Genomic DNA, 24,206 nt, shown 5'->3' with positions numbered 1-24,206 from the left:
AAAGCAGCAGAGGACAAGAGGGTGTTTGTACAAAACCAGCGTGTTTATTGCTCGCTGCTCTTACAAAGGTTGGGTACAGCCCGTCCGTCGCACCCGAGCGCTGCAAACACACACACTGCGGCCCGGAAGCGCATGGGAACGGGGGGAGCTGCTCCCAGGGCAGCACTGTAGGTGGGAACGCTCCCCCAGCCGAATGGGGACAGGAATAAGGTATGCTTTATAAAAGGAAGTCAGTAGTCATCTGCAATATTCAACACATCTAAAATTGGAGCCGTTTCTTTTCCATTGAATCACGTCTAAAAACTGCACGTCCGTTGCCCTACACCACCACCCTGTAAATATTGCTAACATGCACAATGAAGTATAAAAACTTATTAGAAGGCACCGTTCTCAGCATAGTTTTAGTTCACATGTACAGCTTTAAGTACAATTAAGGACATCCTGGATTACTTGGTGATGTGAGCTCCCCCTTCTGGAACCCGCATGGCCAAACACAAAGCAGAGCCAGGAAATGGCAGAGCCTGACCCGAGTGGGACACAATGGGAATGGGAACACTTTGGGACAGACAGAAGACCCCCACGGACAAGTCTGGTGATAGCTTAGGTGACACCTGGAGTATCTTAATAGTGTTATAAATCTTAGTCTATGTTTATGGGGAACCACAGGAGTTCAAGTATTTTATTGCTGCAAATGCAAACACTCTCTCTATATTTATATATGTATATACAGAAGATAAGAATGTTTTTTGGCAATACTATGGGGGATCTTTGCAGAGCAAGTCTGTACTCAGTGGCCAGCACAAAGTGAGAGAGCCAAGCACACCTTCCAGGGCTGTTTTCCCCACTTTAATTCTCCTATTTGTCTCCAGCATCAGTTTCCACCCACAGCACAGCCATGACACCAAGTGCTGAGCACTCCTGTTGGGAACTGTATTAAACCTGGTTTAGCAGTGGCACAGAAACCAATGGCAGCCCGACCTGCTGCAAGTAAGCCTATGTAAGCATCCTGACTGACACTAACAAGGGTTGGAGATTAGGTGACAGCGCTGCGTTAGTCAACAGGCTCCTGCTTAAAGTGCTCCGAGAAGCTCAGGTGGTCTCAGCAGATTCACATTATTGGCTTCTCAGTGTTCTGCAGGGATTTCTTCAGAGTCTTCAGGTCCAAATTAAAACCTAGAGCTAAAAACTCCATGTGTTTTAACCAAAAAATGGCCACGTCTTCTCGTACCTTTGTTTTCCTTACCCCTTTATGGCATTAGTGGAAGTTAGTACAGGATTCTCACTTAGCAACTCACCATAACTAATTTAAAATCATTAAATTAAACTTAATGTTCACGTAGCTTAGTGTCAGTCAGCATGAAATTAAGAATTTAAGTGCATTATTACACATCAATAAACATATATACATGCATAAACATGTTTAGAATACATTTATCTTTCTCTGATAAAGTACACTGATACCTTATTCCACTTGTGCCATTTACGTGTGAATGGGTAACGTTTTCCAGTCCATGCAAACTAAGCTTAAACTAATTAGCCAGATTTCCTTGGTTTGAACATGGTATGGACTGCTTTAACTCTTCACCATACGTTTAGAAAGACGACAACAAATAACTTCATTTTTAGGGCTCATTGCAGACATGGGGAAACCTAAAGCATGTCCTGAGCGCTGTACTTAAAGGGTTATTTAACTGCAGACTGCTGCACTTCCAGCTGGACAGCCCTGCTGCAGCGTACAGAGCCACAGCACTCAGATCTCAGAACAGGTCTGATGTTTTCTGCTCCTGTAGCTTTGGTAGAGGTATTTGAAGGTTTACATTCCTCGTTTCAATCTCTCTTTTGCCTTATCCAAGGCTGCAGAAGGAAGGCTTTCTGGGATTACCATGGGCCACTCGATGCAAGAAGGATAAATGCAATTTCAGCTTTGCTTCAGTGAACAGGTCAGCTCATGTGAAGGTCTCAAAGAAGTCAAAAGCTATTTGGGGGGCAAAGGTGCTGGTCGAGAAGGAAAGTAATGTCCCTGAGGTAAACACTTCTGCTGTGATGGAGGAGGTCCCTGAGGTACAGATTTCTGCTGGGGAGGAGGCGGCCTATGGTAAAGAAAGACAAGGAGCCGTGAGTCCAGATGGCATCATCTAAAATGCACTGACACTACCCACAGTGCACACAGCAAAGCAGCCCTCCCTTCCTCTTGCTTTGCACTAGCACGGCCCAAGCCCACTGTTACAGACTCTCCCCTTGAAGCACGCTCAGCTGCCTCAGTGCAGGCTCACTTCCAGCACCCCATGGTCAAATTCTGCTGCCCACTGCCTGATGACCTCAGAGCACCCCATAGCATAAAACAAATCCTAAGGGCAAAGGTGCTTTTATTGCCAAGCGTGGCTCAAAGGAGAAACTCCTTTCACTAAAAGGTCAGTTCTGCTCACAGCATTTGATGAAATAGCCTAATACTTACAAAGATGAAGGCAATAACAACCCACGTACATCAGGACAATTGGTTACATTACTTGCAGTAACTCAAACCAACCTTGCAGGCAGCTTCTGTGGCTGCAGGGCCTGGTACTGCGGAGATGGGTAGTAGGACTGGCGGTACGCCTGCTGGGGATGCTGGTTAATGGGGTAGGATGGCACAGGAAAGGTATTTGGCTCCATGTCCTATGGATAAAGCAGAACAAGAACATTCACAGATCTGCGCTTAGGAGAATTAAATTTGTTTCATTATTTAGGTGATATTTGAGATCACTTGCAAACAGACCTGGAAATGACAGCTATTATTTCCCTCTAAGCACATCAGTAGAAAGAATACTGAGGAGGTTTTGAACGCATTTAGGAAATACTGCTTCTGTTTCACTCTTAACAAAGAGTAAGCCTGATTCACAGAAGTGAAAAAATACAACAGCTTTGAAGCCTCTACCACAACATAAACTACACTCCTCGGTTACTTTAGAGACAAATAAAAACAGAGAGCAAGCAATTCCTACCATGGGTACACCTCTTGAAGGGTAAGGCATGCCATGTGGAACGCCTCTGCGAGGGAAATCTCTTGGTTCTGCTTCTGTTCTAGGAGGTGGTGACTGAAGTGACCTGAAAGCCAAGAGATGTTACCTGGGTGAGCACATAACCTTGACAGGATGACCAAGAAGGCTATGAATCCAAATGCTTCTTACTTGCTGGATGGATTTAGAGCATCCTAGCAAATACCAAATGTCAGGAGGATGGTATTTGCCACATATCTAAGAAACAACATAATCCTTTTTCTGTTTAGGGCTATGACAGATTTATTTTGCCTCTGCACCAAAGATAGGACCCAAAAAACATAAAACCCATCACCAAAGACGTGACAACAAACATAAAGGTAAAAATAAAGTTTTCTGCTCCCACTATGTAAAATTGATCTATTTTTTTCTGCCATTGCCCAGAGCAATTTACATGCATCATTTGGTGCAGCTGTCTTTGCTTGACAGCTTGGGACTGGAATATATCTCCATACTTTGGCAATGGCTTATGTAAAGAAATGTCTAGGGACTACTTCAAAAGGGCAGAAGAGAAGGTGAAGAGGAGACAATACTTACGAGTGGCAACGTGACATTAACCTTCTAAACCATCGTTTCAGTCGGTCTCTCCTTGCAAATGCCAAAGCAGCAGCTATAAGGAGTGGTAGGACCAGGAAAAAAAATACCAGCAGCCCATTTCTCAATGAGTTGTCTTTGTCTGTTGGGGACAAAAGGATGGAGAAGAAGAAAGTACTGAGTGGTGATAATGTCACATATCTTGTTGTAGCATTTATTAGGATCGGTTCTACAACAAGCTTCCATTCTCCACACTCCCCACGTAAACCCATACATATATCTTCTATGTGCACAACAGCATTTTCTTGCTGTGTCAAACACTGACCCTGCACCTATCCCTTGGGAGGGGAAAAAGTTGCATGAAACAAAGACAAGGTTTCCACCCCAACCCATCTCTTCCCTCCACCAGAAAAAGCAAACCAAAAGTCTGCAAACAATGCAGTGTCACAAACCTCTGTCTCTCCCCGTTTCTTTATGGTGTATCTGTCTTCTATACCGTAAGATGTTTGGGGCAGGGACTACATTTGTATTTACTACCAAACGAAGCATGCTGTCTGCACTCAAATCATAAACATTAATTAAACAGTGACTTGTCAACATGAATTGCTCTACCCATGTTGGCCAGCTGACAGTCCTGCAGGTGCACATGCAGATATCAGAGCAGGGTAGTACCCATCTCTGCCACCACTGCTAGGAGCCCATCCTTACAGAGATGCCTGTTGACATCCATGAATTTGAACCTGTATCCTCAGCCAAATTTCATGTTTTGTTTGGATCTAAAATTGGAAAGGACTTCAATTTCCAGCTTACACAGAGAAGCCCAATATGATCTTGGTCCAAGGTGGCAGAAATCACCTGAAGAAAGTTAAAACAGGCCAGTTTCTCTAAAGATCTCCAGCACCCCAAAAGAAAGAAGTGCAACACCTCGAGCTCAAAACCCTAGCTAGGATTGCTAGCAGGTGAAACCTGGTGAAGAGCCAACCACCAGCACTTCAGCCACCAGAATTAAGCTGCTTCAAAGCAATAGGCACTCTGCACTCAGCCCAGCACCACCCCTAGCAACACAGACCCATTGCCCCAGAGCTCTGTACTACTTGCCATTGTAGGGAGGTCCACTGTCAATACTCCCTCCATAGCCTTTAGTATTGCAGAAAGGAGGGGCCCAGCCTGGCTCACAGTGACAGTTCCGGTTGTTGTTGCACACCTGTATGTAAACAGCACACAAAAAATTATAGGAACACAGGAACAAAACAAAACAAAACTGCAAAGGTTTTCCTAAAAAACCCGGTTCTTAAGGTCCTGTAATTGTAAAAGCAGCACACAGTAGCCATGAGCTCCTCTTCCACATCGCTCACCCTGGAGAACTTCAAGCAGTTACTCCCACCTCAGTTCCACACAGTCCTTGGCCAGGCTACCTGTCCCAAGGTTTCATGTGGTTGAGAAAGCACAGCATTGTTCAGGATGAGCTTCCAAAGACTGGCTGGCTCAATGGCCTTTTTTTTTTTTTTAGTGAGATGCAGTTCCAAATTACATTAACAATGAACTGGGAACTCCTGCCCAGCAAAAAAGATAAAAATATCATCTTAAGAACTTCCAAAGATTTTTTTGATACTGTTATGTACTGCATTGAGCAGAGAAGTCTTTCACCCTTCTCTGTTTAAGGACTAAGTGCAAAGAAGAATAGCATACAAACACTATTAACTGAGCACAGTTGCTATGCCTTTTTCAAACGGAGACCTTTGATATAAAATAAGTTTATATATTAGGATGGTCCTTGGCTCCAAACATGTGGCACTCTCATAACTTTTACCGAAGATGTCAGGGGAATATGTCATACGGAAATAAAAACTTACTCAGCACTCATTCCACGTGGGCTATCACTTACCCCATGTCCATGACACTGCTTTTCCACATCGCAGTCATAGTTCAGAACAGAAGCACTCACACACTGGAAGTGCCTACAGACCTAGGGGAGTTAAGAGATGCATGCTAACCAAACAAGAGGACTTTTTACCAAAATACCCCTTCTTCTCCCTGCTCACTGTTCCTACACTGATGGTTCTGCAGCTGCTCTGCTCTCACTGACCCCGAGACAAGTCTCATACTCCCCCGTGTCAAACCTCAATTCCACAGGAACACAAAAGTCACTTTTGACTTGTTAATTACCTTTCCATTATCACATTTGGTGCCTTCATTCACCATTCCTGGATCAGGGACATCAGAGCCCAGCTGGAAATCTACACCCCAACAAGTGGTGCCATCACTGGGAGTCCGGATAATGGCAGGCTTAATTCCAAACACAGGCATAGTCTCCACATTTTCACATTGCAGCTTCCCACACATGGCATTCCTACAATATCAACATACAAATACTGTAGTGATGCCTTTTCCAGTATGTGAAGAGCCTAGGAGATCAGTGATGTAGTACAAACTCTCCCTGCCATAGCCCCAAATCTGAACGTGTGAGACAAGGATGCCCTGAGGCAACAGCTTCAAACTCAGCTACAGAAGAACTGTCTGAACTTTCAAACTCATTTCAAATATTATGGGCAAGAGTTGAACCCAGACAACCTAGAGCAAAAGCCAACAAAACCTACAAATGCAGAAGTGTGGGGGCTTTGTGTTAGGTACTAACAGCATCAATTTAGAGTAAAACAGATCTTTTCTAAGCTGTCTCATGGTGGTTTCTGAATGATGTAAGCACTGCCACTAAGGTTAGATTATGGCATAACATCACACTCTCAAGTGATTCTGCTATAAAACCCGAACTTAATGCTACAGCACCCAAATAAAATGTCAGTCACACATTTAGGAACTTTCCAATACATCAGGTTCAACTCACCAGCTGGAACATTTCTTGTAGTCATGGCCATGGAAACCACAGTTGCCAAATCTGTCACCCTTGGAATTCACTTTAGCAAAACAAATGTTGGGGGCAGCTTTGGCTTCTGAAAACAAACCCACCCCCCCCAGAAAGAGGAACCAGGTTAAACAGAGACAGAAACATCTCACATCATCACGTTTCCATTCTCCAGCCCAATTATCCTATGTCTAACAATTTCCATGCAAACAGATAGCCCGTGAGCTTAAACAAAATGATAAGGAGTGAAAATGCCAGAACTACGAAGTTCCAAGTAAAAAAAAGAGTCACTTATCAAGTGGTGCAATATACTGGATGTTATTTCTGCAAGCCTTATAACCCAGAAGCCATACTGTAATGCTCAATGCAAGAAAATTACCACTTGAATCACCGACACAGTGTTAATTGTAACAAAAGACACATGAAGGCAAAGCCATAAATACCACTGTTCCAAATTCTTTGTGTTGTTACAGGAAAACAACTGGATACTTTAAATAACCTCAGTGTTTTCTTTTAACTACATCTGCTAGGAAAACAGTAACACTGTGCTCTTCCTCACTTGAGCCAAATATATCCTGGCACTGTGCATCATAGTACTGGCAGACACCATTGTAGCAGTATGCTTCCTCATTGTGGCAGGGGTGGCCATTCTGGACGGTGAAGTCAGGCTGGCAGAACTGGGATGTGCCATTGCAGTACTCTGGAAGGTCACACTCGTTGTTACTCGCCCGACACTCAGTTCCACCAGGAAGGATCTGAAGTGACAGTAGAGGGAGAAACCGCATCAGAAAATACAAACCTCAAAACAGAGAGCAGTGCTCCCACCCCACAGCACGCCCTCAGCAAGAAAGGCATTGATCTGCTGCCCTCTGTGGGTGCTGGATGATGCTCCCCAGCACAGCAAGAGCTGCTGCTCCCACATATACACTGACAAGGCCAACACTCTCCTTTCCTAAACCAGTGAAGTGCAGCCCCAAATAATAAGTTCCAGTCTTACCCGACAGTTTTTACAGCAGTCTCCATAAGCACATTCAGCAGTGGGTCGGAGCCGACATGTGCCTGGTTCACAGCAAGGATCATTTTCACATTCCTGAGAACAGAAGTTCTGTGAACGTCAGGAAATCACACCTGCAGCCACACAAAGATTGCTCGCCATGCAAGGTGGCTCAGACAGCATTTGTAAAACATGGCAAACTACAAACCTTCGGTGACCCACAGTCACATTCCTCCCCCATGTCGACCAGCTTGTTCCCACAGTAGGGGATGCTATAGGTTTCATCAGGCCTGGGAACGTTAAGCAGGCAGCTTCCCCCTTTGTTGAGGGTCAGCTTCTCAAAGTCTTCTGCACTGCAGCTGCTGAAGTTCCTTGATCCTCTGTAACAGAACACAAGAAGATTTCGACATCAAATCAATCCCTCAGGTTATAGAACAAGCACAATGTTTCCTATCCCACGACTTGTAGAAACTGAGCACATACAAAGGGAAAAGCTTCCTGTTTTATCAGTTACTTACGATGCTCCAGAGCTCATAATGCAACTGCTTGCTCCACAGTGACAGACCCTTTCATCATCATGGTTCATCCCCAGGTTATGTCCCAGCTCATGAGCCATAATTGAAGCAAACATCTGTATACTGATTTTTCCGAACTGCACAAGAGCAAAACAGAGAGAAATAGTGGGCAGTCTATATTGAGAATTTGTTTTAAATGCCAATTTAAGTAATTGTTTCCTTAAATGCCACAAAGACACTTCTGTTACTCTGTCACTACGTTAACATGCAGCAGGGGTGTTTAAAATGTCAGCTGAGAAATCCTGTCACCTCCTCACGAGTGCCACTTCAGCTGTGCTTAGAATTAAAGGTTCTGCACTTCCAGGAAGGCACTTTTTTTTTTTTTTAAATCTTGTTCATACTCACAGTATTCCTAAAGATATCTCACCACATTAATGCCTCCTGCGTGGCTCTTGGAGCACACTGTTCCAACATAGGCCATTCCAGCTGTTCCACCAAACCCCTTCTTCCTACAGTCATTAAGAGAAAAAGAGAATCATTCCAACCACACAGACACACAATGTCACCTGTCAGAGCTCACACCCTGTTGTTGGTTTCTAAAGAGCAAATGCAGAAACAGCTTTTGCTCCATTCAGATGCAATGCTCAGCACCAGGCTTAAACCCTTTTCATGTGAAAAAGCCCAACATTACAAGTCTAAGCAGTGTACAATCCTTACAAAGGATTATCTGATTACAAGCTGTCCACAGTATGAAATATAACATTGCGGGATGTGTGGGACAAGAAAACAAATCATTTAGGAATGCACCTGTCAGAAAAGATGCTGAATTCACAGAGCAGAGAAACCTTAAAATGCTTAAGTTGGCACGGAATGTTTTTATGTAAAACACAGCAGACTGCACTGGATTCTCTGCTGAAAGTGAGCAGCCACTCCTGATACTAAGGCAAGGCTAAGCAGACAGGAATAGAATAAGCTTCTTAAAAGCCAAAGGGAGGGAACCTCAACTCACAGAACAAACTGGGCACTGTCATGCCTCCGGCGCAAAACAAGGTTCTTCTCTCGCCACTGCACAAAGTTTGCCAGCACATCACCAGCACCTCCATCTGTGCTAATGATGTTCTCATACTTCCAAATCTCTAGGCCAACCAGCACGATGTGGATGTTCAACATTATGTACATCTGGGGAAGAAAAAAAAAATAAGAAGGAGAAATATTTCTGAAGAGCTTCAAAGAGAACAAGTGGTTTTGTGTGATGCATCTTACTGTGAAAATCTACTTTTTCATTAAACAATTCAAATCAACAGGATGCATTTTCCCTGCAAATTAGATTTTAATTAGCAAAAGGATCAGTGACTGGAAAGTCACACTGAGCATTACATGGGAATGATGGTGTATCTTTAACTTACACTGTCGAGGAAGTTTGCCAATTGCACCATATGTTCTCTTACTTCTGTTTCACTTTTCCCAAAATCTTCAAACTGCAAGACAAAGAAACTCAGTCATGAAAAGCAGATAAAGGCAAGGCTTAGCAAAATGAACAAGGTATTTTTTAGACTAGTAACTGAAGTCATTCTTGCCAGGCTCCCAATGTTCTGCTCAGAATGCATGAGGTTGAATCCCTGCCTGAAAGACACTCATCAAGAAAACAGCATCTTCATTGCTATTACTCAGCTGCTCAATAATCCAAGAGAAAACACAAGAGGCAGCTTTTGCCATATGCTTCCCATCCATTACTAAACTCTTTGCTGATAGAACCTCTCCACGTCTGACAGCTTTTTGTTTTCCAGAGGCGTACCATATAGGACATGTTTGTTCAGTTACAGGCCAGTATAATACATTTGCATAATCTTGGCTAAAGTGTGGCTGTCTTTCAACAATCCATTTGGGAGTAATGGAGACTGGCAGCTTTTCAACTCATCTCCAGGGGAGAAGGAAGAGAAAGCAGCCCACAATCCAAGCCGTACCTTTTCTTTATCCACAACTATGAATAGCTCCACATATCTTGTTTGGTGTAGGATGGCTCTTTTTTTCTGTGGAAAGAGGTTTTAGACAATTTCAAGCTTATTAATTCAGGTGTAAACAGCAACAAAAAAATCACTCGGTACAATTAGTGGCTTAAGAGACACACCCAAGGCATACAGCCAAGATGTAAATGAGCCAAAAGCAAGAAAAGCAGTCCAAAGCAATGACAATTTCCCTATGAGCATTTTATACTAAAACTGAGCTGCACAAGGACTTCCAGTGTCAACCAAACACCAGCAGCCCTTCGGTTTGTTTCTGAATGTTTCCATACTCCTGCTTTTCCTGTGACCTTGTTCCAATATAGCCAGCCTTTAAACAACAACAGAGATCTTCACATCAATCTGTTCTTCTGACGATTAGGAGAATGGAATAAACAACACAATATGCTGCTGGCTTCTGATGTCATACTTTGGTAACGAGCTTCTCCAATGAAGCTCCAATGTTCCTGCCCTTAAAAGCCCCCAAAAGCTCTGCCAATGAGCAATCTCACTAGCCACTGAACCCTCACTGCTGTGTGCAGAAGCAGAAACTGCAACCACGTTGTTGAGGCAACAGAGTTTTCCAGCAGCGCAGAAAACCCAGTGGATCAGAAACCTTTAGGTATGTGTTAAGCCCCAGAGAAATCCGATAAGCTCCTGCCATATTCTTAGCTGAACACTCATGAAATCCATTATAGGGGACTGGAGAAAACAGTGGTGCACTTACTCGTAGCAGCTGAGTCATACTAGGATGGTGATTTTCTCCTGTATGTTCCCCCTCTTCATGGCCTTCAGTCATTACTCCACACATCGAGGGCTCTTTCTTCACATTATCCAATGAATACACGATGTGTTCAGAGCCAGAGGACGAATCCATGGGCTCAATCCCATAGGTGACGTTCCCTATTGTCACCAAACCCCTAAGAAAGGGCAGTGTGCAGAGAATTCTTGCATTAAACACAGGATAGTTATGCAGGTTTTTACAGTAAAAAAACAGTTATTCCTTGATAACTAAAGGCATGTCTACATCTCAGCCCCTGCAAACCATTACACCTCACTTAATGCCTGGAAGAAGCCTGTCACCAGGAAGGGCCTTTGCAAATACAGCAAATTAAACACAGTCATAAGGTTCTGCAGTACCCAAGAGATTAAATCACAGACCTTAAGCAGAAATACTTAGTTCAATTACTGTCCCCACTTCGGGGTCTGACATGGTTCTGCATCAAATAAAATCCAAAAAATAAGGAAGATAACCCAGTGCAGAAGGAATTTCCAATCCCATTTAAAGCTTCTTGTAAAAACTGCAGACTAGTGCTCCACTTAACATTTTATTGCATCACTGAAGATACTGCATGTATCTGCTTACACTAAATGAACAAAAGATACTACAGTAAAACCACACAAAGGTACACGCTATTGCAGTTGGTCCCTGTCAGTGATTCCCATCTGGCTGAACAGTAGTTAAAAACAGAGCAAGAATTTTGTTTTGTGTGCAGTGAGCTGTGAGACCCACGTGACAGCTGCAACAAAGGGTGAGTTTGCTACCTGAGCCCCGAGCAAGTGCTGACAGCAACAACAGAGTCCAGGATCCCCTCCACGTATCCCTGGTAATAGCAGTGATCCTACACAGGAAAACAAAGGTGCATTACACACGTGTTCCATGCATATACGCACATCCAGTGTGACCTCTGATCACAGAACTGCTGTCTGCCACTGACCAGAGTAGCTGCAGTTCAAGAGCATAATATGTTTAAGTTAAAGCCACTGTGTATCCTGTATCTGTCTACAGCTTTTAACTTTCCTGTGGCTCTATCACATGTAACAGCATTTCCTCCTCTAGCATGCACATAAAATTCTTCACCTGCCTTAGTGCCATAAGGACTTCTACGTGAGAAGCTAACCAAGAGGTCAGGCATACAGGGATCCAGTCTGAATCCTGTTCTGTAAAGCATCTGCTCCTCACAACTTGATAGGACCAATTAGATTTGAGCTGGAAAGCCCCCTGCCTGACTCATTCTACCTGAAGTTGGATTCAGAGCTGACCCTGCTGTAACACTTACAAGCAGGGCTCAGAAGCATTATCTAGCAACTGGATTTCTTAGCCTGACATTAAGCTATCCTGCTCTGAACAGCTGCCCTTCACCCCACCTCAAATATTCTGAGGACAGCCCCTCCCTATAGACTTGAGCCAAATTATCATTCAGACTTCTATAAAGACAGTTGGGAGGATATTTGGCTGGTATGCAGCCTCCTGCTAGCAAGGAGAAGGCCAACATCTGCTGTCCTCAACACAGCACTGCGCTGCCTGAACATCTCAGTCGCACAGTACATCCCTCATCAGCCCTGCAAGGCACAATGCTTCCATTCTGCCCTCTGCATTAGACATTTTGAGAACTAAATGAGACAGTAACACATGGCAAAGACATTCAATATTCTCTGACAAGTGTGTTTTTAAATGTTATGCTAGGGGTCAGGTAAATTACGTTGCCTGTGCTTTTGGCAATTAATGCTAAGGTACATAATAATCCCTCAAGGTCACTGAGACCTCTGTGATCTTGTGCAGAAAAAGCTTTTTCTCTCTTATCTATTTATTTCTTTTTTAACAGGAAGGAAGTAGTCAGCTCAGGTGCTTTGTTTTCAAACACAAGATCTTACAAATCATGTCACTAAAGCTTCCCTTTCAAAGGAACAACGTTGATTTGTAAGAGCAGTGAAGCCATTAGAAATACTCTCATGCTTTTTGCATCACACAAGCTGCTATTAATTCTTACCCTACAGAAGCAATCAAATTTTCAAAGGCAGCCTATCAGGCAGTCTGCTTGCACAGAAAAAGAGAGCTGCAAACATATTCAGTGGATTAATTACAGTGCTATGCAAGTAGGAAAGAAGTCCTACCTGGACATCTGGGTATTCAGATTGCAACTTCCCCTCCTTATTATAGGTATAAACTGTAAAATCTTTGGGTAGCAAATCTCTGCAAGGAAAGGGGACAGAAGAATAAATACCAGAGGAATACCAGGAACTGACTATGATGCTATAGCAGGACAGTAAGACGATCCTAACCAAGAGTGTCACTAACACATAAATTGCAATTAAATGATGAAACATTCAAAGAAAAACTAACAAAGAAGTTGTGCACTCCTGCAGCAAAATCCAAGATGTGAGGATGGTGGGACAGCATTACGAGGGAAATAGCCTGATGTATGTTTACTTTCTGTTGCTGCAAGCATCCCTTTAAAAATTAAAAGCAAGACAGACAAAATATTCTCTGTAAGTTATAGATATTAAGACCTGGGAGATAAAGTCAGCTTCCTCATTTGTCTTGTGCTACCAAGACAGAGGAAAAATTGAAACAAAAAAAACCCAGAGGAAAGCAAAAATATTTACTTGAAATATAGCTCAGTTTGTTTATTTTTAGATGTGGAAGGGAAGAACCATTTCAACGATTCCCCAGGTCCCCTTTGAGAGCAAACTATTGCTTCCTCCTCTGAGAAGGATCACAGAGTTCAGTTCATTTCTGGTCAATAGCCAAGACTGTGTGACTGGATTCACTTTCACTGACTTTCTCTGCAGGTTTCTCAGAGCTAAGCTGTGACTGCCCCTCTCATAGAGAACCTCAGCCACCAAAATTAGCATGCTACCTGCCAGCTTGTTACTTGGACACAACAGATGGAGTTTAAAAATCAAGAAATTCATCACTCACTTGTTCTTTTCCAGGTGGATTGTGTATTCTTTTCCTTCTATCTCAATAGCATATGACACCTTGTCCTGAATGTAAAGACAAAAGACTGTTAAAGGTCCCTTCCAGCACAAAGCAGGCTAGGATTCTATACATCACTTCCACACATGGAAGCTGCCTGACCCTGAGCAGACACACTTTCCCTGTTAGATCTTGCTGGTTGCACTGCAGCAGAAATAAGTAGGTGTCCGTGAGCCTGAAGCCTATTTTATAAGTGTCCCTACCTCCAGAATCTGGCATTTCTTGAGTAGTTGGGGAAAAGTCACATGAAGGAAGCTATTTCAAAATAGCTTTGTGGTTTTCACATTCCTTGTTTATAAGACTTCCACAGACAAACTCTGAGTTACAGCTGGAAAGGACAATACTGTTTAATTACTGAACACAGTGAGCTGGCTCTACTTAACAAGGAAGGACCCTAGTTGCTAAGTGGATAAGCTGAATCACCTGAACTCTACATTAAATATCACAGCAAGAGCACTACTAGTGCTGCTAATGACTGCAATACACTTTAAGACATTTTTCTGAATATTAAATTCTGCCAAGGTTTATAAGATTTGTGACTAAAACAGTTGGTCTAATCCAAATACCTCGAGGCGTGCAGCCCTTGGTTATGTGATTACAGCAGAACAGTACAGGCTGGAAAGTACCTCTGATGTATCCAACCACTGCTCAAAGCAGGACCAGGCAGCTCAGGGCTTCTTCCAGCCACTTCCCCAGCATCTCACAGGTTAATGATTTCACCTCTCTGAAACTCTCCTGAGTGCTTAACAACTCCAATACACCTCCTTTACACTCAGATGAAAGATCCTTTGTTGCAGCTTGTAACCTCTGCAGCAAGGAAGTATCTCCCAGGACTTAGCTGGAAGTGGATGCTGGATGGGACGTCTTTTGTAAGGAGGGATACTTCTTTGCTACAAGATAACTCAGGTGATTTGTTTGTGTGTGAGAACTTAAGGTTGATTTTGAACAGACTTCGTTAGGAAGAAGATACTGAACTGAGGGCACTGGTAACCCAGTACCTGTGTTGAGGAGGCATTGGAGGTCTCTCGCCGCTCTCTTCCTAACTTCTGTGGGATTATAACTTCATAGGAAGACAACTGGGATATCTCCTGGAAACCTAGAAAGCAAAAGAGAATTGCCACCACCAAGTTAGTCTGGACAAAGAAACAAACAACCAGAAGGATGAGGCAGAGGGAAGAAAATGCCACAGACAAGTCCCATCTCATATTCCATCTCCTTTCATTAGCAGAAATCAGAGCATCTAAAGCAGGTCAGCACTGATAACTTGCTCAAGGGCACATAGAAGGACGGTGCCAAATCCAGGACTCCGAGCTGCAGAATGCCAGCCCTGCCTGCAGCCTCCCCTTGACCCCCCCGGGGCTCCAGCACTGCTCAGCTCCCAGCCAGCCCCACGGAGCTTTGCACTGCACCCTCAGCTCTGCACATCTCGCCAAACTGCTGACGGGGCCAGCGCTCCTTGTGTTCTTAGAGAGCACTTACAGACCTCATAAAAACAACCGAGGTGGAACAAATGCAAGCAAGCAGCCTTTTGCAGATTCCTTCATAAATGATTTGCATATGCAACAGACAGATCACTTGACTGAACGACAAAAAGAGACACCACTTTTTGCAAGTTCTGCACAGACACGTAAACAATAACAAACTGCACACGCTAATCACGCCCCATCAGCACGCTGCTGCCTGGAGCTGCTCCCTGGGCCGCCCCGCGCAGGATTAGCAGCAGCACTTCTAGCTCACGGCAATGGAATCAGTGAGCTCATCAGGAGAGCGCGAGCTGCCGGACCCAGGGGCAGGGAATAGCTGTGCTCCTTGGCACCACGATGTGCCTGCCGTGGTTTTCTTTTTGGGGAAGCAGAAGCAGGCAGATCGCTCAGAGAATGCAGAGGTATTGCAGTACAGCCATCTGGAAGACAGCAGTGCTGTGGCCCGTTAATTACTGTGATTGCTGGAGGGGAAAAAAAGTATTAAAAAAAAAAAAAACAAAAAACAGAGAAACTTCCTGAAAATAGCCCTTATGTTCAGAGGCCACAGAAGGTACAGTGTCAGAACCTCCCTGGCCCAAGCACAGCGCAGGGAAGGGCCGCTTCCTTCCCAGATGACCCATCGCACCATGTGCCCCAGGACGGCGCTGCTCTCCATTTCCAGGCACACGCCTCGGCTCACGTCCTGCCCCAGGCCATCACACAGCGCTGCTCTGCGGTGCTCCAACCCCACTGCGTTTATCACCGGGACAGAACCGTTGGCTCCAGGGCGCTCAGCGGGCTGTCCTGTCCCGTTCCCCCTCCACTCCGTCTCCCCCCCCCCAGCAGCTGGGAGTGAATCATCGCACAAAGCAGTGGGAGGGATTTCTGGGAACAGCAGCTCTCAGAGGCACAGCAGTACGGGGAGATCACTTCCAGCTCTCAGAGCATCCCGACACCTCTCCTCCAGCCCTCTGCCCTCCCCCACTTCACCACCACCACACTGGGGGCCTCAAGGTGGGTACAATGCCTTCCTTTTCCCTTCATTGTGCAAAAAACTCACCTGCAATGCCTGCAGGAAGGTATGCAGGATGGATGGATGGATGGATGCTGCCCATGAGAATCCATCCACACCTTTCAGTACAAAGACAACTCACTTCATAGCAATTTGCTCTGAAGGAGGTGCAGAAGCAACAGCAAAAACCAAACCCAGATATCCAGCTGGTTTGTATGTCTGAAGATTTCACTTTGTGTTCCCCCAAGATAACCTCTTTTCTTCTTTTTTAGCTTTTACCCCACTGCCTGTTGAAAAATCTTACTGTAGTGTACTGAGCATGGTTCCTGTGCACAGTAGCTTGCAATAACCTACAGGGCTTCATGCACTGCTCTTTGTGCATTGTACCTGGGAGCCCATTGCTTATCATCCCACCTGGCTGTAGCACATGCTATTTCCAAGAAGGAAAAAGCAACTACAACCACTGTATTTATCTTGTCTTGTTAAAGACTGCCTTAATTACCAGGCATCACAAGCAACTGGGAAGAAATGAATCACCTTCCCTCCCCACCCCATACCTGCAGTGAGAACTTCATGAGTGGGAGCAGGAAAGCTCTCCAAACAAGCCATGTTAGGGTTCTTCAGACACTGAGGTCAGACATCAGGCCCTTACCCTGACAGGTAAGACCCGCATTCAGAGGTCGGGCAGCATCCCCACCTTCACAGACCAGGCATGCCTGCTGGCTCAGTTACAGCAATACAGCCACAGTCGCCTACACCAACACTTCACCCCATTCATCACCCTTCTGTTACTGTAACTCCTTCCCAGGCCTGTTACAGTGAGATCAGATAGACACCCATTAGCAGGAAAAATAAACAAACTGAAGTTTCAGCTGCAGCTTTGGTATCACTGATCAGTCCCACTGCACAAACCCAAGCTCCAGCACGCGGCTGCTCCAGTGCAGGCTGCAGGGAGCCTGCATGCACCCACCTCACAGCCACCTGCTGCTCCGAGGAGGAGCAGGAGGAAGGCTGAAGCTGTTTTAAAGGTTTGGCCAGGCTTCCTATGCTTCATGAAAGATGACTTTGTGTATTTATTTACCTCCCCAGGTTTATTTTTTTTCCCACACCAAGCAGCAAGGCTGATTCACTTGCAGCTTAAGCTACTCTAAGGTTCATTTCCTCTCCTGCTAATACACTCTTGTACCCCATTCATACTGTGCAGACAATTACTTCCACCTCAGAAAGGCACTTTGCATCTGTCCTCCCAAAGCTGCACCTTACTGCTGGACATGTTTCTCACTCCCACATTACCTGGACCGCTAACCCTTTCTGATTGCAAATTCAATAAGCGTTCTCTGCATCCCATTACCAGAACCACAAAGGACTCTGCCAGTCCTGTGTGATCAGGAACACAGATGTCCTTGCAGAATGACATTCAATCACTGATCACTTGTGTGGTACACTCCAACCCATTATGGTAGCATTAAACCAGACAAGAATAATTAACGTAACTTCTCTTAGCATTTTACTGGGACTTTATGAGGATATTGAGTTTATGAGGATATTGAGCACTTCTAGGGCAATATTTGCTGGAATGCTCTCATGTCCCTCATGCTGAAACCCCAACTGATGCTGTAAGTGCTTCCCATCTAGACTCCTACTATTCCTTCTGCCCTCTCCACAGCCAAACTGATCAGTCTGCAGGACAGCAGCTACTCTTGTTCTGTGAGAAGAGCCATTGCTCTTGTTTCCTGGTATCACCACTACCACCCTCTGTCATGGCACCCCATTTTACAGAGAAACAGAGCAAAGCCACACCACGGTGCCAGATGTCAGAACCCAGGCGGACACCCTTCCTCCCAGGCTGGGGGCTCTCTGGAGCTGCTCCCCTCCCACCCGTGGTGCTCCCAGAGCCCACTCACTTCCTCTGGATCTCAACAGCCCTCTGGATGTCAGCTCCCTTCACAGCAGAGGTTCGTGGGAATGCATCTTCTCAGAAATGCTGCTGTCTACATTTGGTCTCCAAAGGAAACCATGCAGCACACGTTCAATCACAGAACTCAGTAGAGTTGTACAAATAAACCTTTTTTGACTGTATCTTAAGAAATAAGAATGTTCAAGACAGGCAAAAACTACAAAGTCATGTTTCAAACTTCCTTTTTCCAATGACAAAATGCTACAAGAGGCAACATGAGCTACACTGATACTTCTTCCCTCTTATTACTCTTCACAAAGGAAATAACCACAAAAACTTATTTATTCTGCAGAATGATTGTCCCAGATCTCTTGAAACTCAGGGGAGGCAGGGCCGTGTTTCTTGTGAGCTGAACAGAAGAATTATCTTACCCAAACACTGCATCTCCTCCTAAAATTTAAACCCAAGCATTCAGGCACTTAAGACAAATTCCATTAAAGACTGATAAAGCACAGTGAGGCCATCCTGATATCAGAGAAGAGACCAAGAGGCGAGAAGCAAAGCCCCTGCCTATGGCAACACTGCTTTGGTTCTCTATGAATTTACACAGCCAAAGGCTGAGGTCTTCTGCAGACACAAACAGGAGGGGAAAAGCTACACAATCCACAACCCCTTACGGCTACCCAGCACTCTACAGTCACATTAATTCAGGAATTTTCAATTAGCAGTTTCCGGCAACACCCCATTTCTGCCTCACTGGGGAGCACTCACATCCCAGCCCAAGAAGCTGGAGGTATCCGGATGCACTGAAGCAGGTGACAAAGGTCTATTATCCCTCATCACAGACTGAGGATGACTAGCTGGGACAAAGCCATCAGGGCAGCACTGCCTACACACCATCAGTAACACTGCTGACCCACGACTCTTCCCATCCCAGCAGGGATGGAAGCACCAACCCTCCGTCAGCAGCATCCCGTGGTAGACACAAGCACCCAGCACCCATGGGTGCAGCACCTGGGGCTGCAGGGCCAGCCAGCAGCCACCTTCCAAGCCAGTTCAGTGCAGCACGCTGGGTGCCAAGCGAGCAATTCATAGCTGAGCCACTCAGACCACAGGAGCATTATTTCTCAGCACGAAGCATCGCTGTTAGCTTCAGACAAGCTTCCTCAGTTATGAAGTCCTGACAATAAAAGTGTGCATTCATGACAAACACAAGTTTAACACGCTGCATGTAGTATTTCCATAGAAAAAGCACAACAACAGATGAGGCATTTCAGCCTATCATCTGCACGGAGCATGAGGATCAGCATCCCACAGCAGAGCACCATTTGAATTCATTAGAAGCCCATAAACAGAGCACAGTTTCAATTCTTTGAAGCCTATAAACAGACCGCAGTGTCAACTCATTAAAAGCCTATAAGCAGAGCATGGTGTCAATGCATTGTCACAATTACACCATGTTGCACTTGAGACCCTGCACAGGGAGCAGCTGCCTGGAGGGGATCCCATTGATGCCCTCAGCACCCTCAGCCACAGCTGTGCATGAGGAACAGGGGCAGCCCGGGTCCCCATCATTCTGAATGCAGCAGAGCCACCACGGTTGTACGGTCACCTCCATGCAGGAGGACAGCACGAGCATCCTCCCGGCCGGGCAGCAGCGCCACTGTATGCTCAGCTCACCCAGTGCTTCTGGGAGGGCTGTGACCACGCTGCCCATCCAGGCCCAGGATCCCCCACGGACCAGCAGCCACCTGCACAGTCAGAGCACGGACGCGCGTCCCTCCCGGCATCCCTCCGAAGCGGCACGGGGTGACGGCAGGCAGCCGGGCAGACCCCAGCAGCTCAGCCCCACGCTCCAGGCTTCCCACGACAAAGGCCCCGCTGTCCCGCGGGCCCCACCGCTCGGCCCAGCAGCCGCGGGACCCGCAGCGCTGTCACCCCCCGCCGCCCCGGTGCCGTGCAGGGAAAGAAGCGGGGTCCGCGCGTCGCCCCGGGCCGCAGAGGCCGCCCCCGGCCCGGGCCGCTCCGCTCCACCCCAGGGCCGCGTCCCGCACTCACCCGCAGGGCCCGGCAGCGCGGGCGCGGCCAGCAACAGCAGCAGGAGGAGGAGGCGGCAGAGGCAGCTCCGCGCCGCCCGAGCCATCGTGCCCCGCGTCGGCCCTGCGCTGCCCGCGGCCGTGCGGCTCTCGGAGCGGGCAGAGCGCTGGGCTTATGCAGCCGGGCCGGGGCCTGCGCCGCGCCGCACCGCCCCCGGGCGGGGCCGCTCCGCCCGCCGCCGGCAGCACCACGGACAAGGGGCGGCCGCCGGGGGCACCGCCCGCTCCTGGGGGCCGCTGTTGCCTCCCCCTGCCCGCGACCCCCGGCTGCGGCTTTAGAGGCGGCCGGAGTTCTCTGTCTGCATGGAAGCCGGTGCCCAAAGGCTGCAGGACCTCAGGGCAGGGGGATGGCACGCCGTGGGGAGCTTTACAGAAGCACAGCTCCATGGAGAGCTCTGGGCCTTTGGCACGGGATTCCTCTGGGAACGGGAAGGGTGAGGACACAGACAGCTGGGCCCCCAACCAGCTTATGTGTGACACGGCCGCGTAGCAAGCCTGCAGGAGATGTCAGTGTTCTACGCTTAGCTCAGCAGCACGAAGCCTTCAGCTGGCTGCTTGATGGCACCAACGTGTCTGAGTGCCGCCCCACACGAGCTGATAGCAGCAACAGCTTTGGGCTCGACGTGGGCACTTGCTGAAGGTCAGCCCTGTAATAAGTTGTGCAAATCCCACACAGAAGGTGCTTAGAAATGCTCACAAAGCCAGGCTGCAGGGCAGGAGTGGGCCATTGATGAGACCTGCACTGTGCCACCCACAGCAGCACTGCTGGAACGAGAGCCCAGCACCAGCCCTGACCCAACACCGGAGCACTGCAGCACGAGGCTGAGCTGGTCTGACCTCGGCCGCAAGGAGCAGCACTTTGGCTCTGGAAGGGTTCTGCTGGTTGAGGAGGAAAATCTGTACACCTCCTCCTGTGGTTAGGACCACCAGAATCCAGCTTAAGAGTTTGGCCCTACGTTTTTTAGAGAAAAAACCAATCACCTGCATAACAGCCCGAAGCACGTGGAGATAAGGCTTCACATTAGCATTCCACTCTGATCCCACATGATAGAGGTGAGTAAGGGAAATAAACTCCAGAATGAAATACCATCAGTTTACTGCCTTCCGCTCAGAGCATCACATCTGTGACCTGCCTCTGCTAGCACAGCTACACATTAAACACCTCTCCAAAACACAGAGCGCAGTGCCTTCCTCTGAGAGAAGACAGCATAAACAACATGTGATAAATTAGTCACGTCACTGAGCAGGTTGTGGAGAAGCTGCAGTATAGTAGACAGAGTATGCTGTAGTATAAACAGCGTATGCCTGCACACACCCACACCCTCACAGGTCTGGCTGCTATCTATGATGCTTTAAAAATGGCTTTTGAATGCACCTAACCAACTGGTGCAAGCCTTCTCCTTTGGCCTAATGATGAGTTCTTGGAAGATACAGGAGGAGGCTTACGCTGCTGTTGCCGCAGTGAGCAGTTAAGGAGGAGGGCTGCTTGCCCTTCACATTCCAGATATATACAGCCATTTCTTTTCCAGAGCTGTGAGGAAGACAAACTCTGACTCGGGTTTCTTTCCCTGGAGCCTCTAGCAAGCAGATAACCTCCTGTTCCTGTGGGAGGGAGGAAACAACTCCGCTTCCTGGAGCCAGTTTTACTTACTCTAATGGACCAAGGCACAAAGCTAGACAGAAAGCCAGCACAATAAGTAACAGAATTCTGCAAGGTAAGGCAGAAAATTTTATTCCAGCCTGATGTTAGGAAAAACACCATGTGGGATACAGGATATACATCTTCAACCCTCATAGAAGTTGTGCATGACTTCTGAGTCAGGTAATATCCAATGCTGCTCATAAGCCGGGCTTATATCTTACCTGAGGTGCATAAGGCTTCCCAGGGATTATGATCTTATCACAGATCACACAGTTATCACCGTGCACTGTACAAATAACACACAAATGTGAATCACACCGTGAAAAAGTGGTTGCTGCCTGAGGGACATGAGATTCCCAGCTTTGCATTTAGCAAGAGCTGTACACATCTCCTTTGAGTTCTGTTGTTCACCACTGCTGTTTCAGCCCTGCAATACAGAAACATGCCTCAAAGCCCCAAACTGCAGAAACAAACCAGAATGGAGGTGGGAAGGATTTTAACCACATGTTTTGGGCCAAATGTGAACCTGCCAGCTCTGGAATCAATCTTGTCTATATGGACACCTGTGGGCCCATTGAGCCTTTGGAAGCTAGACAACAGACACTGCAGGATTGCAGTTCAGTAACTCCTGTGCTTAAGCAGAGAGCAAGAGGATGGAAAAGGACACAGAACAAATTCCCCAAATGAGGTGTTCCATTTGTCAGTTATTTCCATAATTATTTGAAAGAAAAGAAATTTCCCAGAAACCTTCCTGATCGGACTGGGCATTGCAGTCCCTCTCTCAGTGAATAACAAACATTTATCTTTGCCAGACTGAAGGCTACAAGGACTCCAACTAAACTGGCTATAAATATAACAGTGCTTTTAAATAGCAAAGTCAGACGTGTCATGTTCTCTCTACAATCTCAGCCCTGCTGCTTCCACATCCTCTCCATACGCCATGTACATGGCATTTGTTTATAAACACTGCAGAGAAAACAGATTAAGGACTCTGGATGCAGCCAGGACTTCCCTGACATCACCAGCAACAATCCAGCTGGCTTAGGAAGCACACTCCTTAACACTGCCTGAGTGATCGCTGGCTGACTGGCACCTACAAACATTGGTAATGGCTCTGTTTCCCAAATACATTCTTATCAAATTATATGCTTTGCCCAACCTCCAACTGCAGTTAATGAATGCCACGTACCTGCCTCAAAGTGTGCTTGGCATTTCCAATCTAAAGACCTCTATGCACTGGGGAGCGAGATCAAATTTGGTATTCCTCTGCAGAAGGAAACTGAGGGGAAAAGAGAGCAGCAGATTTAGAGGGCGAATAGCAGGATCTTCATCTCCAACCCTCTACCTTTATACTGCTGAGCACTCTTCAGTTAATCCCCAAGTTTCATTCAGAAAGCCCTTAAAGAGTGATCTCTACAGCTCTGAGCATAATAGAGAAGGGCCAAAGGGGTCTCCCAATGGCAACCTCTCTGTACAAGGGGCACCAGGAGCTGGAATACACAGATTCTGCCAGCTGACTGCCTCAGATGCTTTCCTACTAATGAGAAGCATACTGAAAGTGCTGGGTTCCCATTTATCTTCGAGACATTTCCAAAGTCACACCCCAGTGAGCTCACAGACATGTTACGCAATCTTTAACATACTGAGAGAGCCACTTGGAAGCCTCTGTCCTGGTTTGGGCTGAGGCAGAGTTATTTTTCATCTGGTAGCTGCTACAGGACCATATTTTAGATAGGGACAATAACGGTGGTAACACATTGGTATTTTAGCTTTTGCAGAGCAGGGCTTACACTAATTAAAGACATTTCAGCCTCTTGCACTGCCCTACCAGTGAGGGGGTGGAGGTATGCGAGGAGCTGGGAGGGGGCAGAGCTGGGACAGCTGGCCCACACTGGTCAAAGGGATTTCCTGTGCTACACAGCATTGTGATGAACAGTAAAAACAGAGCGCTGGGCTGCAGGCATTTGGTACAGCACCCGGGGAAGGCACCAACCACACGCCTACCCTGCAGCACGCTGACAGCAAGCCTGGGCAGTCAGGGGCTCTAACAAGATAGCAGCAACTCTGCGCAGGCCTTGCTTCTCCACACAGGTAGGCACAGCACATACCTTGATGAACGCTCCTACCACAGCATGCACCGCAGGACACGCACCTACAAGCAGAAAAAGACGGGCCAGGGAAACACACACCGCCCATCCCGCAGGCCCAAAACCCTGCAAGCCATAACACCACAAACGAAAACCCACCATGCCCTCACACCGCCGCGGCCGCTTTAAAAGAAGCGGGCTCCTCCCTCGTCCCGCCCTCGATCTTTTCCGATTGGCTACCGCGCTGCCGGAAGCTGTCGATCGCTTCCGAGCCAAATGTGTACTTCCGCATCGCTTCCCCTCCTTCCGGC

The 24,206-nt window shown here is 46.8% G+C and overlaps 1 protein-coding gene and 1 long non-coding RNA gene across 4 annotated transcripts; one reads left to right on the top strand and one right to left on the bottom strand.

Annotated features, from left to right (window-relative positions):
* Positions 1–22: 22 nt before the first annotated feature.
* ADAM9 (ADAM metallopeptidase domain 9) lies at positions 23–24,104 on the bottom strand. 3 transcript variants are annotated; one of them, XM_025142782.3, is made up of 23 exons: positions 23,917–24,104; positions 14,697–14,794; positions 13,642–13,706; positions 12,834–12,912; positions 11,484–11,560; positions 10,666–10,858; positions 9,903–9,968; positions 9,345–9,416; positions 8,948–9,117; positions 8,366–8,447; positions 7,942–8,075; positions 7,632–7,803; positions 7,427–7,519; positions 6,989–7,184; positions 6,412–6,517; positions 5,736–5,919; positions 5,455–5,535; positions 4,668–4,773; positions 4,022–4,123; positions 3,573–3,711; positions 2,982–3,084; positions 2,528–2,655; positions 23–2,090 (listed from the first exon to the last, which is right to left on the bottom strand). In XM_025142782.3, the coding sequence occupies exons 1-23, from the start codon at positions 24,002–24,004 to the stop codon at positions 1,976–1,978; spliced, it is 2,649 nt and encodes an 882-aa protein (XP_024998550.2). In that variant the 5' UTR covers positions 24,005–24,104; the 3' UTR covers positions 23–1,975. The 3 variants fall into 3 exon arrangements, with proteins under 3 accessions (XP_024998550.2, XP_024998551.2, NP_001026567.3); XM_025142783.3 differs by lacking the exon at positions 4,022–4,123; NM_001031396.3 differs by lacking the exons at positions 4,022–4,123; positions 23,917–24,104 and adding an exon at positions 20,129–20,321.
* On the top strand, positions 3,068–3,374 carry LOC121107414. The gene is made up of 2 exons (XR_005841546.1): positions 3,068–3,109; positions 3,266–3,374. It is a non-coding gene; the product is annotated as an uncharacterized LOC121107414 (long non-coding RNA).
* Positions 24,105–24,206: the final 102 nt, after the last annotated feature.

Source organism: Gallus gallus, chromosome 22, assembly GCF_016699485.2.
Source record: "Gallus gallus isolate bGalGal1 chromosome 22, bGalGal1.mat.broiler.GRCg7b, whole genome shotgun sequence".
Taxonomy (NCBI): Eukaryota; Metazoa; Chordata; class Aves; order Galliformes; family Phasianidae; genus Gallus; species Gallus gallus.
Note: the sequence above shows the minus strand (reverse complement) of the source record. Positions and strands in the feature narration are given on the sequence as shown.

Coding starts and splice junctions, on each gene's coding strand:
- ADAM9 (XM_025142782.3), bottom strand. CDS start 24,004: ATGGGCGGTGTGTGTTTCCCTGGCCCGTCTTTTTCTGCTTGTAGGTGC. Junction 12,913..13,641: donor ATCCACCTGGAAAAGAACAA/GTGAGTGATGAA, acceptor CTTTCCTTGCAG/AGATTTGCTACCCAAAGATT. Junction 8,076..8,365: donor ACGCAGGAGGCATTAATGTG/GTGAGATATCTT, acceptor GCTCTTGTGCAG/TTCGGAAAAATCAGTATACA.